The 16,539-nt window shown below is 38.3% G+C and overlaps 1 protein-coding gene across 2 annotated transcripts in view; it reads right to left on the bottom strand.

Moving 5' to 3' along the window:
* Positions 1–16,539, bottom strand: part of LOC139761476 (lysosomal-trafficking regulator-like) — a 174,209-nt gene that overhangs the window by 11,564 nt on the left and 146,106 nt on the right. Inside the window, exons 45-50 of one of the 2 annotated variants that reach the window (XM_071685719.1) lie at positions 14,154–14,286; positions 7,430–7,570; positions 6,765–6,846; positions 4,376–4,511; positions 1,098–1,250; positions 97–289 (exon numbers count right to left, since the gene is read on the bottom strand). In XM_071685719.1, the coding sequence (XP_071541820.1) occupies positions 97–289; positions 1,098–1,250; positions 4,376–4,511; positions 6,765–6,846; positions 7,430–7,570; positions 14,154–14,286 (838 nt within the window). Of the gene's footprint in view, positions 1–96; positions 290–1,097; positions 1,251–4,338; positions 4,512–6,764; positions 6,847–7,429; positions 7,571–14,153; positions 14,287–16,539 lie in introns of those variants that run through there. The other variant, XM_071685720.1, reaches the window with a different exon arrangement.

The raw sequence follows: 16,539 nt of genomic DNA, 5'->3' as shown, positions 1-16,539 counted from the left end.
GCATGTAACCTTGGCTACTATAGTCCAGATTATACAACTCAAGGAACCTCAAAAGCCAGTTAAGAATAAAGTAACAAAACTAATTGGAGCTGCTACCTTTATTCACTCCGGCTCTTAAAACATGTGTGTGGGGAGGCATCAGAAGCAGCTCAGATGAAGATATACTGGTAATGTGTGTGGCAGGACTTTTCAGAGTCTGCACCAAAGCTAAGATAGGGCGATCATCAGCTGGAGAGCCAGCATATGTGCCCCAGCGTAACCCTCGCACTTCGTGCAACACCTCAGGTGCCTGTTAAGTACAAAAATAAATTGTAGAAATATATCTTTATGTCATTAACATGAAAATATTCAAGGTGAAACAATAATAACCATTCATTATCTTCTCTATAAAGTATGCATTTTTTGTCAGAGATGCAGAGACCACATGAATCCTCCATCAACACGGTTACTGACTGTCTCCACATTTGTTGCATTTGGTTTACTGGTTCGAGGAAAAAACTTGCCGATATCATAAACTATGTGATAAAAATATTGTAGAAAAGAGGCCACCTTGGCAAGAATACCCGGGATAGACAGGTACAAGGGCAATGCTTTATATATGAAGGAGGTATGAACAGTCTGTTGTCATTTTATGACTCAATTTTGAGAAAAAAAGTTAAAGCACTTATATTTGGCTGGAAGTACTTATATCAAGCTAAACCATTGGATGTGGTTTAAATAATTTAACATATGAAATAATAGGATGAACACAACTAATCTACCCTACCCAATGTAATAATGGAGTTAACAATATGAAGATAAGTATTTAGTAACACAATTAACAATATGAAGATATATGTGGTTGGAAACAACTATTTTCATTTGAAAGTATTGAAACTACTCATGCAAGTAATATTAACCATACGACAAATATGCACATTTCCCATTTGCCTAGCTTATGTTCTTAACAAACTAAATGGGAAGATATTCAGGGAAGGAAATGGACAATAAACAGTCTATTTACAAGAGCTATCAAAAAATGACAGCATTTAGAAATGTTGGCCTTTACTGTACACCAATAGCTGCTTAATAGTACTGTAAATATAAAAGGCACTCACCTGAGGATTCTGAGCTGGTCCAATACTGCTCACACTTGGATGAGGGCTTGTGAATAATTGCTGTGGTGTCTGTCCATAGGTTTTGATCATCGCTTTTCGAGCTTCACGGCTAATCTCATCACCACCACTCTCAACATCATAGCCAAAATATGTCTAAGGGTGGAGAAAGAAAACAAAAGAAAATATCTTTCCTAAAAATTTTCAATGTACATGTGAAAGAGGGACACATCAAACATGTCTGAAGGATCAGGAAAACTAACAAACATATAATGCTTAATGTTCTGGGTTTTCTTTTTCACAAGATGAATTTAATCATTTGTCTCTTCAAGCTCCCTACTGAGTTTGCTAATTTCTAAGGAATAAATGATAACTGGTAATATGCAGAAAGGATAGAATTGCAATTAAACACTATAATATATGAACAAAAAGTTATTAGTACATCTAGCAACCTATTATATTTTCAGATGTTTTAAAATACAAGATTGTTAATGCCTTCTACTTTGAATTTTATATGTCTTTTCTTACAGTGTATAAAAGTAAAAAAGAAGGTTACTGCAGTGAGCAAATATCAAGAGTGTGTGCAAAGCAAATATAAGTGATAGGTTGCTGCATAGAGAACACCTACACTAAACTTCACCCACAGCACTGCCTGAACATCCTTAAGGCAATACAAAAATCTGTTCAAATCACTACTTTAATTTCCATGAAGAGAGGAAAGTAAGGCACAAATCAATTTTCCAGCAAGAAGAATGTGAATGGAGTATGAAAAAAGCTTTTCTATTCCACCTCTAACATAAGGATGTACAACCTAAGCTTTCAGTGACCTCATTGCAAAAGTATGAGCAGCTGATATGGGAAACCTATGTAAAGAGGGCAAACAAGTTATCAAACATTTGTACTGCATTGAGATCACTTACGGAGTTCCTAACTCAGTGTGAATCACAGTGAAATTAAATAAACTTGTTAGAAAGATGTACAGAAGTACATTAATGTATGAGTGGTGGATGAATGGAATATAACAATTGAGGGCATATTTAATGCAGACACCATACATAAATTTGAGAAGTACAATATTAAAGAATGTAAAAGAGAAGAGGCCCCATGAGTGTGCAACTCCCTCCCTATTCAGTACAAACAAGTAATTTTAGAAAAAAGAACAAGGCAGTCACAGCATGGGGAACGATGCTTGGGTGACATGGTTATATCTCTCACACATCACTGTATGCTTCTTCATGGCAACAGTCTGTGGGACCTGCCAAGCTTGACTAAAAGTAGCCCATGGCTGCTGTGATACTCACCCAGAGGGTGGAAAAAAAATACCAAAGATACTCAAAACAGTATGCCGTAGTTGATAAAATGGCATACATACCTTCAGTGTATATGTTCAAAAATGCTGTTGATAATAACATAGTCAGTAAGGGACTTCTTCTTAATACACAAAACCTACAGAAACCTTAACTCTGTCTGTTTCAACTAAACAGACAGGGAGTTTCAGGAACCTTACTACATTTCAGCTTTTGTCCTTGACTACAAAGTTTAATCATTTGCTTCTGAAGGCTAATTTCCACATCAGATGATTTTTTTTCATACATAATTAATCTATAATAATTTAAAATAGTAATAATCTTTAGTGACAGCTGGGTCAAGGAAGACCATTTGCTGCAGCCACCTCGTTCATGTTATACTATGCACTTTCTGTAGATCCAGGATTAAAGTGTTAGCAATCTGACCTCCTGATTGACTAGGAAACATGAAGTGGAAAAAGCTACTATCAAGCAAATGCTTTTATAAACATGAGACAATAATATAAATGTGCCAACAGACACCAAGAAGCTTAAAAAGATCTCAAAAGCATTTTCTAATCAGTAAGCCCTGAAGCAGGAAAAGCCAGTTTTGTGGTGCACTGAGGATGTTAACATGTTCAATCTTGTTCAGTGTAGTCAATAAATTAGGAAGTTTACAGAGTTAAATATTGTTCAAAATCTTATATTTCAATATCATATGCTACAGTAATTCTGGCTTCTTTTTTAACAAAAATGAATGAATATGATAAATAGCAAGAATGAGCTGAATATTACACAGAACATAGTAAGACTAAAGGTAGGGTGTAATGACTTTCTGAGGCAAAGGTGTCCTTATGATGTTCTCAGCTGCTTTGGGCCAATGATTCTACTGGGACCCCTTAGGTGTGAATTTAATGAACTATACGCAAATCAGACATTTCTCACTAGCCATATCTATGAAGCTGCAAAGTAAATATCTTAGTACAATATTCATAACAATACAATCAGTGTAATGACATTCTGAGACACAGGTGTTCCTATGGAGATTCTCAGCAGCTTGGGCCAATGATTCTACTGGGACCCCTTAGAGGTGTGAATTTAATGAACAATACGCAAACAGACACTTCTCACTTGCCATATCTATGAAGCTGCAAAGTAAATATCTTAGTACAATATTCGTAACAATATAATCAGTGAAATCAATTTCTATTTTAACTGGAGTAGAAGTACTAATATATCAATACTACACTTTAAACACAACTGTTAACAAACAAATCATATGAAAATGTCATTCAGAAGTTAAAATCCAAGACTAATTGAAGAAAATTACTGGGAGATACCATAAAAAGACAAGCAGACAGCCACTGCACTGATGAATTACTTATATATCGATTAAGTATCTTTTTGTACTTTGTTAGAAGTGGATGGTGTGAAAGCCTTAATCAGCTTACTATGATCTAAACCTCACCCACCTTCATGTTCACCTGAAATTAATGCTGATCAAAGAAGCTATTCTGTAACACAGGAGGGCCCTGAAAATATTCAGTAACTTTCAAATTTGAAAATGACCACTCCACACACAACTGTTACAGGTACGCTGGAAAAACGTGAAGAATTACACATAAATTTGGGTAAGTATGATGAGTGTTCAACAAATCAGTATTGTCAGGAAGCCATTTCTTGCTGTATTTCACCTATAAAAGGGCAAAAATTTATGATCCCCAGAAAAGTGGGCCCCTAAGCATTTACCCAATTTGTCCTCCCTTAAGAGTGCCTCTGACCGAAGGAAGAGACATGTACGGGTGAAGCAAATATGACCAGAAGTAGAATAATACGTATACAATAGAAAGCACATGCAGAACAGATTTTTAAATTCACTATCCTAAAAGTATATGTGTGCAATGCCATACTGGATAAAGATTAACAGATGGAGAAAAGAGGATGAAAGTGCCATTTACAATACATGGTTCTTGAGGAGGAAGTCCAATCCCTTACTGCTGGATGGAAAACATTGATGGCTTCTACAGCTGCTCGACCAGTTTGCTTGAAGCCAAACACAAGATCAATCCAATGGTGCAGATTCTGGGTCACTAGTGGTGATTCAAGAGCTGCTCGATGAATTAAAACAAACCTGTAAAAAGTACATCTAATGGGTGTATAATACCTTTCTACTAATCTATCAGTCTAACTTTCTTACCACATACATTGGTGAAACAAATTCACAAATTCTTATATGTTCAATCTATCTATCTATGGAATGAAGGAAAAGACTGAAGACATAATAAGTGAGGAGCAAGGGGTTTTTAGGAAAAGGAGGGGAAAAGAGGATCAGATTTTTGCAGTGAAAATTACTGTGAAAAAGTATTTAGCAAAAGGTAAGGTGGTGTATACAGCTTTTATGGATTTGGAGAAAGCATATGACGAAGTCAAGTGGAATGCTTTATGGGATGTTTTAAGAATCTATGGGGTATGGTTACAGTTGGACAGTGTGAAAGCCTTCAACAAAGGGGCAACTGAATATATAAAAGTGGCTGGAGAGTTGAGCAAAAGTTTCAGTAAACATGTAGGAGTGAGGGAGGGCTATGTGATATCATCATGGCTCTTTAACATATACATGGATGGAGAGAGAAGGGTGATGAAAGCAATTCCAGGAAAAAGAGATGCAGACATGGAGGGTGGCAGTCAGGTATGGTGGCTAGTGACATGCCTGCTTGCTGATGATACTGTGTTAATGGCTGAGAGAAGAGTTGTAGAAGGATGTGTGTTTTATGATGTGTGTAAACATGGCAATTGAAGGTAAATATGAGTAAAAGTAAAGTAATGGTGTTTGAAATGAGGAAGAGTGAAAGTACAGATTTTGCAAAGCCCCTATAGATTGAGACAAAGAAGTGTCTTAAACAGTCTTATAGATGTGTGGGCACAAAGACTGAAAGACATGACAGAGTTTAAGTATTTGGGAACCATTTTGGGTAAGTTTGGTTATATGGAAGGAGAGATAAGGGAGAGAGCAGTACAGGGTAGAAGAGTCATTAAGTCCCTTATCTAGCTATATTTCAAATGAGCATGTAGTATGACTATATGGAATGAAGAAAGAAATGAGGGAGTTTATGAGAGAGTTGGTATGGCAGGGAATGCAAAGGGAATGAATTCTGGAGTGGTAGAGTGGGTGAAATGTAATACTTTGAGGTAATTTGGGAATGTGGAAAGAATGCAAGATTGGGAGTTTACAAGCACAGTGTATTACAGAATAATTAAAGAGAGGAAGACCCTTATTTCATGGGGAGATGGAGTGGAAGAGTATTGGAGTGAAAGAAACAGTGGAAGAAAGCATGGAATGGTGTCCATGAGGGAAGCACGCAAGGACTGGGATAAGAGAAACCTTTTGCCATGCCCATCCCTTTTATGGGAGTTCCTAAAGGGAATGGGCATCAGAGACATACTCCAGAAAACAAATATCAAAAATAAACACACTAACCATATATGAAACTGTAATGCATGCTAAAGCCCTACATATTCTAAACTTCTGGGACGTGTAAACTAGGTGTTTGCTTTGAAAAATTTGTGGATGAAAAACTTGGAGAGAGTAAATCATATGTAGCACCTATGAATCTGAAGAAAGAGAATAATTGAGTTGAAAGAAAGGCCTTGTCAAAAGTACTACAAAAATATGAAGTACATGAAAAGTTATCAAAAGCAGTGAAAAATTTTATCTGGACATTAAGGCATGTACGCATATAGGATAGAAGGAGGGTAAGTGGTTCTTAAGGATGTGTTGCAGGAATTGTAAAGCAAAGGGTGGATTTAAGGGTAAGTGGTTCTCAAGGATGTGTGATGCTACCATGGTTATGGATAAGATGCTCAGGGAAGTGAATGCAAGAGTCATAATGCAAGTGGTAAATCTACAGCATGAGATACCTGGTGTGTGCAGATGAAACTGCTCTAGACACAGACTCCAGAGAGAAACTAAACATGCTGTGGCAGAGTTTGGAAGGAGAAAGTTGTGAGTAAATGTAACAAAAGTAAGGCAAAGAGTTGCAGCATGGAGATGAGCTGGGATGGTCTGCACATAAGTCTGACTGTGGAATACCTGAAGGAAATGGAGTTCTTTGGGCATCTACCAGGGAGTGGACATGGCAGTAGAAGGAACCATGGGAGATGAAGCAAGTCAAATGATAGAAGAGGGTTTTAAGGTCCTAGGAGCATTAATGAGTGAGTGGAGGAAGTAAGGACAATTTGTCTTGGGCATTGAATGAAAAAAAAGGAAACGAACAGTCATGCTGAAAATGAAATGCCTGATGACAATATGTGGTGTGAGGTGGGATGATCATGTAAAGAAAGAGAGAAAGTAATCAAAGTGATAGTATATACAATATGAATGACCTACCTTCGTGGGTCATCACAGCTCCAGGGAGGCAGTTGGACATGATGTACTCTTTCACCACTTTGCCGCACACCCATGTTAAAACCTGAAGGATGCAGTATTTTCACATCATGCATGTTTTCTGAATAGTTATTGCATATTTTGAATATTTCTCAACAAAGTTTGAAAATGGAAACAACTTTAAACCATATCTATATTCAGTATTCAATTTATGTTTTTTTTTTCATAAAACAGCAATATGACTTGTGCCAGATCTCTTACAATTTATGGTTTTTACACATCTAAATTTACCTCAGTAAAGTCATCCTTCCCTAACACATAAACCTTCAAATGATCATTTACTTTCAATTCTGGTATTCTGAATACACTCTTGCTCAATTCACTAAAATGCACTCTTTGCCATTCTCTCTATTCATACCCCTTATATACCAATCAGTTCCACCTTGGCATCATAGTTTTCACAGAAATGACTGCATACTATTTAAATCTTCATCTTCATTTCATTATCCTTATTCCACCTGGCCTACACACTCCAGGTCTGTACAAAAAAATGAGCTTGCACAATCTCATCAGTAGATTAAAAAAGATTTCTGAACACTATTTTCAATACAGCTCTGGCAATTTCACAGCCTTTCACAAACTGACATATCTGTAAAGCACTTAATTACCCTCTGAGTTGAGAAAAATCTCTGGAAGGAAGAAGAACTCAGGAATGAGCTCTTTGAAATCTGTTGTAGAATCACAGGAGGCCAGACGCCAAGTGGTTTGCACAGCATGGAAAGTCCGATCTGGGATATCGAAGTTACCATCTTAAAATAAATTAAAGAAATCCTTTAAATTCTAAACTCCCAAAGACAAAGGTATGCATGATGAAGAATACATAATGAGGTAGTTGTCATATATAATAATAATTACAACATAGCATGGTATGAAAATTCCTAATTGCAACTTTTACCTTTCCTTATTTATTCAGTTTTTTCAAATGATCAAAACACAAATGGTAACACAGAGTCTCTTGATATGAAAAAATCATGCTAGTAAAATCCTCACAGGAACATTAACATAACTGTGTTGTTTCTTAACAGGTGTAATGGCAATGTGGTAAAAGTACACAATACAATCCAAAGGTAGTAGTTGGTAGGCAGCCACTGACTCGGGAAGTATATTACCGGTATGACCTGCCTAAGTATTGGGAGGGCTAATGATGCTTGCTTAGTGAGCCAGCACTTCAGTGGTTGTCAAGTTGCACTCCTTTAACCCAGGTAACTGTCTTTTCTTTCTACCTCAACCACACATGGACTGCTGGTATTCTGTCCACAAACATAAAATCTCTCCTTGTCACAAATAACACATAGCAAAACACAACTCACACAGCTCATTCTTCACAACTATAGATTTCCTGTGGTGATTGCTTTGTACTAACTCTGCCTTTTGGCAAAAAGGTAAGAGCAATAGACTATAGTCCATCAAAATCACTAGGATAATGTCATAAAACCCCTAAATAATGATATATCATAGCTACCCACCAATAACAGCTACCAGTAGTTATCAATTTCAACATATGCTAGTACTAACTGCCACCAAAAGTATCCTAAGTCTGCTAACATGTATGGCCAGTCATCTTGAGTCTTTCCAGGCCAATTTGATTGTAAGGAAGCACTTGTTGAGGAGGGATTCAAAGATTTGGAAATGGTAAATGTCAAAGCAATGGGATGATAGTTAGAGGGGTCAGAATGGTCACCCTTTTTAAGGATGGGATGTATCAATATGCTTTTGAGCAGAGGGAAAAACTTTGGTTTTTAAACAGAAATGGGAGAGGTGCAAGTTCAGAGGCACTCTTAGTACATGGGGCTGGATGCCATCAGGACCATAAGTCATGCTTGTGTCCACAGAGAGAAGTGCTTTTTGAGCAGTCCCAACAGAGATTGCAGGGAGGGGCTAAAGATTAGTAGGAGAAACATCAGGGAGTGAAGGAATTTTAGTCCTAATTAAAGTTGGGGCTAGTTATATATATATATCAAATGTATCCTCTGCTCCTCTTTTTAGGGCTTAGGTATGTCAATCATAACTTAAACACACTTCCTGAACACAATGAAGGGTAAAGAATGCTATCAGTTTCATGACATGGTAAAATTGTTAATCAACAAATCAGCATCCTCTATTTAAGCATAGAAATTCTCTTGGGCAACAAAAGAACTGATTATGAAATGGGCTACCACATCACCCTATTCAATGAATAGCTAAAGATGCTAAGGGATAAAACAGTTTCCCTGGCTGAATGAAAGAAAATTTGAGCAGAACTTCAGTCTCACAATCAAGCACTGCTTTTTCGTGACACAAATGGTGTCTTAAGCCAATAGCACATGAATTTTCCTGTTACTAGATTAATGCAACAAAATTATCATGCATTCATCATTATGAAAAAATGACCTTGAATATGTACACAGAAGGTAATATGCATAATGCATATCTTCAAGATCACAATAACATCAAAAAAATATTCATTACACCTACTTCAACGATTGCATCAAGTAATGTTGTAAATCTGCACATATGCCATTTCTAATTCTAAAGGATATAGAAACATGACAGGATCTCTTATAAGTTTCACGACTCTGCAGTTCTGATCTGAGTAAAATCTTCATTAATTAATTACTTTTAACTGAAACACCATTATTACATATATATCAGGATTTCTCTGCTCTATCATTTCTTCAAAAAAGGACTTATGTTACTAATGCACCAGCAAGGGGCATTGTATAACAGATAAAGTACATGTTGAGGCTTCATTAACTTATTGAATAATTTTCCTTATACTAAATTGTTATTTGCTAATGACATGACAGTAGTGGCAGATTTGAGGGAGAATCTGCAGAAGATGGTCTCTTAGTTTGGGAGAACGAGTGAAAGGAGAATGTTGAGAGAAATCGTGAATACAGGCAAGGTTATTAAGTTTAACGTTACAAAGAAACAGATTGGTTGGGGAGTGAGTGTGAAGGGACAAAACTTAGAGGAAGTAAAGTGTTTTAGACACCTAGGAGTGGTCATGGTATCGAATGAAACAATGGGAGCTGAGGTGAGTTACAGTGTGCGAGTGCACTTGGTTATCTGCAGAAGAGGGAAAATCGCAGATAAAAGAAAAGTGCTGGGGACAGGACACCCTTGAGGTACACTGATGTTGATGGAAGAAGTGAAAAGGCTGATCCATCAACAATCATGGAATTCGATCAGTCGGAGAGGAAGCTAGAAATGAGGGAACAAAAAAAGTGAAGGAGGGATATGAGGAAACACAGTGGAGAGAAACCAACAGAAAGAAGCTTAGAGGTAAGACCCCGAAGCTATACCCTGTCAAAAGCTTTGGATATGTCAAGGGCAACTACACAGGACTTCCCAAAATTTTTCAGGGATGATGACCAGTCAGTGAGACAGGAAAGAGCATCACCAGCGGATCTTGCCTTACAGAAGCTATACTGGTGATCAGGGAGAAGACTGTGAGATTCACATTGTCTATGGATATGGGAGGTGAGGAGGGATTCAGACTTTGGAAATGAGATATAAAAAGCAGCAGGATGTCTAAGGATATGGGAGGTGAGGAGGGATTCAGACTTTGGAAATGACAGATATCAAAGCAACAGGGCGACAGTTAGAGGGGTCAGAACGGTCACCCTTTTTATGGACTGAGAGTACCAACGCATGCTTTCAAGAAAGTAAAGTTCTGGTTTTTAAAAAACATAACAGATGAGCAAGCATAGGGGCAAGTTCAGAGGCACACTCTTTCAGTACATGGGGATGGATGCCAAAAGGACCATAAGCCTTGCTTGTGTACAGAGAAAGAAGCGTTTTTTTGGAGAGTCCACAAAGAGATTACAAGGGGGGCATAAGATTAGTAACAGAACCATCAGGCAGTAAAGGAATGTTAGAGTCATCCAAGGTGGAGTTAAAGAAGAAACAGGAACCAAAGAGAGTTGTTATATCTATGGCAGAGACAGCTATAATACCATCAGAACAAACAGTAAAGGAAAGGTAGAGTGACAAAAGATATTAAAAATAGCCTTAGCTAAAGATCAGAAAGACTTATCAGTGGATGAAGAGGAAAGGTTACTGTACTTCACTGGACTAAAGGAATCCTCTGCCTCATGAATAACATACCTGCAATGATTATGTGAGGTAGCATATGCTGAATGGGAGCCAGATGAAGAGAGTTTTCCAAGCCCAATATGCCTGATCCCTTGCCTGAATAACCTCAGAACAGGAATGGCTGAGCCGTGGATTGGAAGAAGAGGTTGTCTTAGAGGAAAAAAAGCATAAATGCCCCCATTTTTGCAAGAATAACCCTTGCTATATCTTTGGTGGAGAAAGAGGCATCCCCATATAAGAGACAGTAATTTACCCAAGGAAAGTCAGAAAAGAATTTTCACAAAGTTATTCCAGTCAACTTTGTTGAGATGCCAAAATTTATACTTAGCAGGGATGCTGCTGCTGCTGGAGGGGGAGGTGCCACTAAAATAGATACCTTTATGAGACTGTGATCAGATGAACCAATTGAAGGCGAGATAGTAATGATACTGTGGGATCCAGAATAATAGGAGAGTAGGGTGGAAGATAATTTGCTTTAGATCACTGAGAATGGAGAACATGTGGGCTTCAATACTGCCAATACTGTAAGGGACAAATTCAACTATTCCCTATGGTGAGTGCTGAAATCCCTAAATAGAAGATCTCAGCTTACAGGTCAGAGGATACCACAGTCTCATGGCAGGAGTTTAAATTGTTGAAGGGGAATATAAAATTCCAGAATTTGAGGAACGATGGGTAAAGCAGAGGAAAAGTGTAGTGGATGGGAGACAGACCTTGAGCCTATGACATCAAAGTTTGGGGACTCAAAGTACAAAAGACATGCAACAGGTATGTTGATGTTAGAATAGAAAAAAAAAAAAAAAACTGGAATCATGAGTAGAGATTAAGTTGGGTATGAAAAGGGGCAAGTGAGAACATCATCAGACAACTGGATCTCAAGGAGAAGTAAGAAATTAAGAGAGGTACTAGACAGATGGTGTTCAATAGAAGGGAGGTTACTAGAGAGACCATGAATGTTGGTAAAGAGAAAAATAGAAAGGTGTATCAGAAAAGGAAAGGTCATGGAAGGGGCCAGTACTACTACAGTCTGAGATTCTTAGCACCCCATGATGCCTGGGAATAGGGGCCACAGGTCTATGATTATATTCTACAATGAATGATCAGACAGGATGTGGCAAAAGTACTTATGTGAAGTAAAGTATGTGAGGTTTGAGCAGGTGTATGGTGCTTGTAAGAAGATGGCAGGACTAGCCTGGTTGTCCCATATTAATCAGACAATGTTTAGGAGTCCCATCAGTGTATGGATGTATGGCATGGGCTATTCACAAGAATGTACAGAACGGAGAATGTCGGGTACTAAATGTGTGAGAAAAACATGTGGTTCGGAAGAGTTGATCGAGTACATAATGGCATGATAAGAACAAATTCAACTCCTGCAACCACTAAGTAAAATGACCATATGGTTGATGTACTGTAAATGTGCCAGTTGAAGGATACCTGCTTGTCTGATACATGACACTTGACTTTTGAGCTCTCAACTGTTTGGGGTGGTTTGGTGGTCAATTTGATTTAGAAGTTTTGCTCCTCTTTATTGACTATCCAAGCTATTTTAACTTGACATGTCTAAGAAATATTTCATTATCATATTATTTTGCTTTGTCGCTGTCTCCCGCGTTTGCGAGGTAGCACAAGGAAACAGACGAAAGAAATGGCCCAATCCACCCCCATACAAATGTATATGCATACACGTCCACACTGGCAAATATACACACCTATACATCTCAATGCACACATATATATACACACACAGACATACATATACACATGCACATAATTCACACTGTCTGCCTTTATTTATTCCCATCGCCACCTCGCCACACATGGAATAACATCCCCCTCCCCCTCATGTGTGCGAGGTAGCGCTAGGAAAAGACAACAAAGGCCCCATTCGTTCACACTCAGTCTCTACCTGTCATGTAATAATGCCCGAAACCACAGCTCCCTTTCCACATCCAGGCCCCACACAACTTTCCATGGTTTACCCCAGACGCTTCACATGCCCTGATTCAATCCATTGACAGCACGTCGACCCTGGTATACCACATCGCACCAATTCACTCTATTTCTTGCCTGCCTTTCACCCTCCTGCATGTTCAGGCCACGATCACTCAAAATCTTTTTCACTCCATCTTTCCACCTCCAATTTGGTCTCCCACTTCTCCTCGTTCCCTCCACCTCCGATACATATATCCTCTTGGTCAATCTTTCCTCACTCATTCTCTCCATGTGCCCAAACCATTTCAAAACACCCTCTTCTGCTCTCTCAACCATGCTCTTTTTATTTCCACACATCTCTCTTACCCTTACATTACTTACTCGATCAAACCACCTCACACCACATATTGTCCTCAAACATCTCATTTCCAGCACATCCACCCTCCTGCCCACAACTCTATCCATAGCCCACGCCTCGCAACCATACAACATTGTTGGAACCACTATTCCTTCAAACATACCCATTTTCGCTTTCCGAGATAATGTTCTCGACTTCCAAACATTCTTCAAGGCTCCCAGGATTTTCGCCCCCTCCCCCACTCTATGATTCACTTCCGCTTCCATGGTTCCATCCGCTGCCAGATCCACTCCCAGATATCTAAAACACTTTACTTCCTCCAGTTTTTCTCCATTCAAACTTACCTCCCAATTGACTTGACCCTCAACCCTACTGTACCTAATAACCTTGCTCTTATTCACATTTACTCTTAACTTTCCTCTTTCACACACTTTACCAAACTCAGTCACCAGCTTCTGCAGTTTCTCACATGAATCAGCCACAAGCGCTGTATCATCAGCGAACAACAACTGACTCACTTCCCAAGCTCTCTCATCCATAACAGACTGCATACTTGCCCCTCTTTCTAAAACTTTTGCATTCACCTCTCTAACAACCCCATCCATAAAAAAATTAAACAACCATGGAGACATCACACACCCCTACCGCAAACCTACATTCACTGAGAACCAATCACTTTCCTCTCTTCCTACACGTACACATGCCTTACATCCTCGATAAAAACTTTTCACTGCTTCTAACAACTTGCCTCCCACACCATATATTCTTAGTACCTTCCACAGAGCATCTCTATCAACTCTATCATATGCCTTCTCCAGATCCATGAATGCTACATACAAATCCATTTGTTAATGAAATTCACTTTTCAAGAACAGATAATGCTGATAAAGACATAATAGAAAAGGCTCAAGAGTAGATTCTTACATACTTCCACTGTAAAAAATACCTAAATCCACACTTACCTTGATATCGAAGAAACAGTTGTGTGAATGGAGGAAGTCGCACCAGGAAGTGTAAAACAATACCAGAGTTGCTATAGTGGGAACCATAGTGGTATGGTCCATCACCTGCATCTTGACTAATCTGTGCAGTTATCTGGCAACATGGAGATATTATAACTTCTTTCATTCAAATAAAAATTAAGTTTTTTGTATAATATGTTGGTAATTGTCTTATTTGTAAGTGATTTTGTAAGTATGTGATTTTGAGTATTTCACCAGCCATTATTATAAAAAATTCAATAAACACTGTTCTTGAGAGTATGTCATGTATTCAAATAAAAAGCCATCTATATCTAACATCAGTCTGAATGTTCTACCTGTAATAAATATCTTGCAGTTCATCAGTACTTATAATAAATTCAGTAATCATATACAGGCAGACAAACCCAAATCCGGCATGGTTGGGAACTCAGCCAGACATCAGAATTTTGTGGCTCATTTGTCATTCCCCAGTGCAGAGATAATACAGTAAAAATGAATACAGGTAAGGAAAAATGCCTTTAAATTGTTACAAGTTACCAATAACATTGCATCTGATGGAATCTCTGGGACAGAGGTTGATAAAATCAATTCCTGTAGAAGTTGAAGGTGTACGCTCCAGAGGATTTTCACAATGTTCAGCAACTTTTCTGAATATGTCCAGCAGTTTCACTTGTTTTTGGTGTTCATGCTTTCTTTTTGAAAGACTTCTTTAATCTTAATTACATTTATAATGTATACTTCACTTTTGCTCTAGACCTCTTGCCATTTCCTGTCTTGTCAAACTATCATTTTCATTATCATTCACATACGTTTTTCTTGGTCTGGAGTAAGCACCATTTACTAATTCACTCTCAGTTAGTTGATTCACTACAGGAACATAATTGTCTATATCAAAACATTCTTCAACATCCTTGTCATTCAACTCTTAAATGTCTCACTAAGTTTTCCTTTCCAACCTTCAAGATTCATGTTTTTTCAAGCTGTTCAAAAACCCAACAATTTCAAAGATGTTCATAACAATGCAATAAATACCTTAATAGGTATGTTACTTTCGCTCTAATAATATGTACAAGTTTTGTAGATGTTTTAACACACTGCACTAAAAAATATGGGAGTAAGGCCCGAGTGAAATGAGTTGCAAATGAAATGTTTTATTGTTAATTCTACCAACACAGAAACCTTGATAACTAATTATCATAATGTTTTGTCACATATAACAGTATCTTTTGTTATAATCAGTGTGATTCATTGAGAATTTTTTCATAACTGCAAAACTATAAAAGTTTGTGAAATTACCAGCCATATCAGCCAGATGCAACGTAGTCATGATCAACTTATCGCTGATATAACTCCCCACACTTTTGCTATTAGACCTCCAACCTCATCTTGGTCAATTTTAAGGGCCTAAAGGGTCAGTTTCCATAAAATTACTCTACACGATCAACAGACTAATCATCATCATCGGATAATTCAGGATCATATCCTGCCTGGTCCTATATATGCAGGTAAGGCCCACTCAATTTCTCTCCTAGAAAATGTTCTCTCATTGGCATGGCTGGAGCATGACTGATTGTTGGAAGAAATTAGCATGCACCACCACCTCAGTCACCACCCACACTTGGCACACAGCCTTGAAATTGAGGTACAACACTTCATGCATTATCATCCATCTGGATACACCAAGGGGGTTAAAACCCTTGCTTGATTACATGACAAAATTCTGGCGTTCAGCCACAAATCCAGCACAAACTAATATTTATGTACAACATGAAATGCAAGGATGTCAGGTTCTGCTTCAGGTAGTATGTAGTTGGTAGGAAGCCAACGACCAGGGAGGTATATTACCAGTACTACCTGTCTGGGTATCAGGAGGGTTAGTGATGGCTGTGTAGTAATCCAGCACTGCAGCGATTGTCAAGTTGCACTCTTCCGACTGAGGTAGCAGTCTTTTCTTTCTGCCTCACCCACACATGGACTACTGGCATTCTGTCCAGAAACATACATCTCTCCTTGTCATACCTAACACCTGACAACACTTAACTCACACAGCTCATTCTTTGTAACTCAAGATTTTCTTGTGGTGATTGCTATGTGCCAACCCTGCCTTTTGGCAAAAAACATTAAGAGCAACAGATAGAAGAAGTAGGCAGGAACATTTAGGCAGGAGCTTTAGGCAGAAGCAGTAGGTAGAAATAGTTGGTAAGTGGACTGGGTGGGAGTGTTAGGCAGCAGTCAGTAGGAACATGAGGTAGGAGACTCTACAAACACTGTGCTAGACTTGCCCTCTAACAGTTGCCCATTAAGGGTGAGGCACTGAAGGATAAGAAGCAGCACTGGAGTTCACTAGCTATGGAAACTTTATTGT

The sequence above is a fragment of the Panulirus ornatus genome, chromosome 40 (genome assembly GCF_036320965.1).
Source record: "Panulirus ornatus isolate Po-2019 chromosome 40, ASM3632096v1, whole genome shotgun sequence".
Taxonomy (NCBI): domain Eukaryota; kingdom Metazoa; phylum Arthropoda; class Malacostraca; order Decapoda; family Palinuridae; genus Panulirus; species Panulirus ornatus.
The sequence above is the reverse complement of the archived record's forward strand: the minus strand, read 5'-3'. Positions and strand labels throughout refer to the sequence as shown.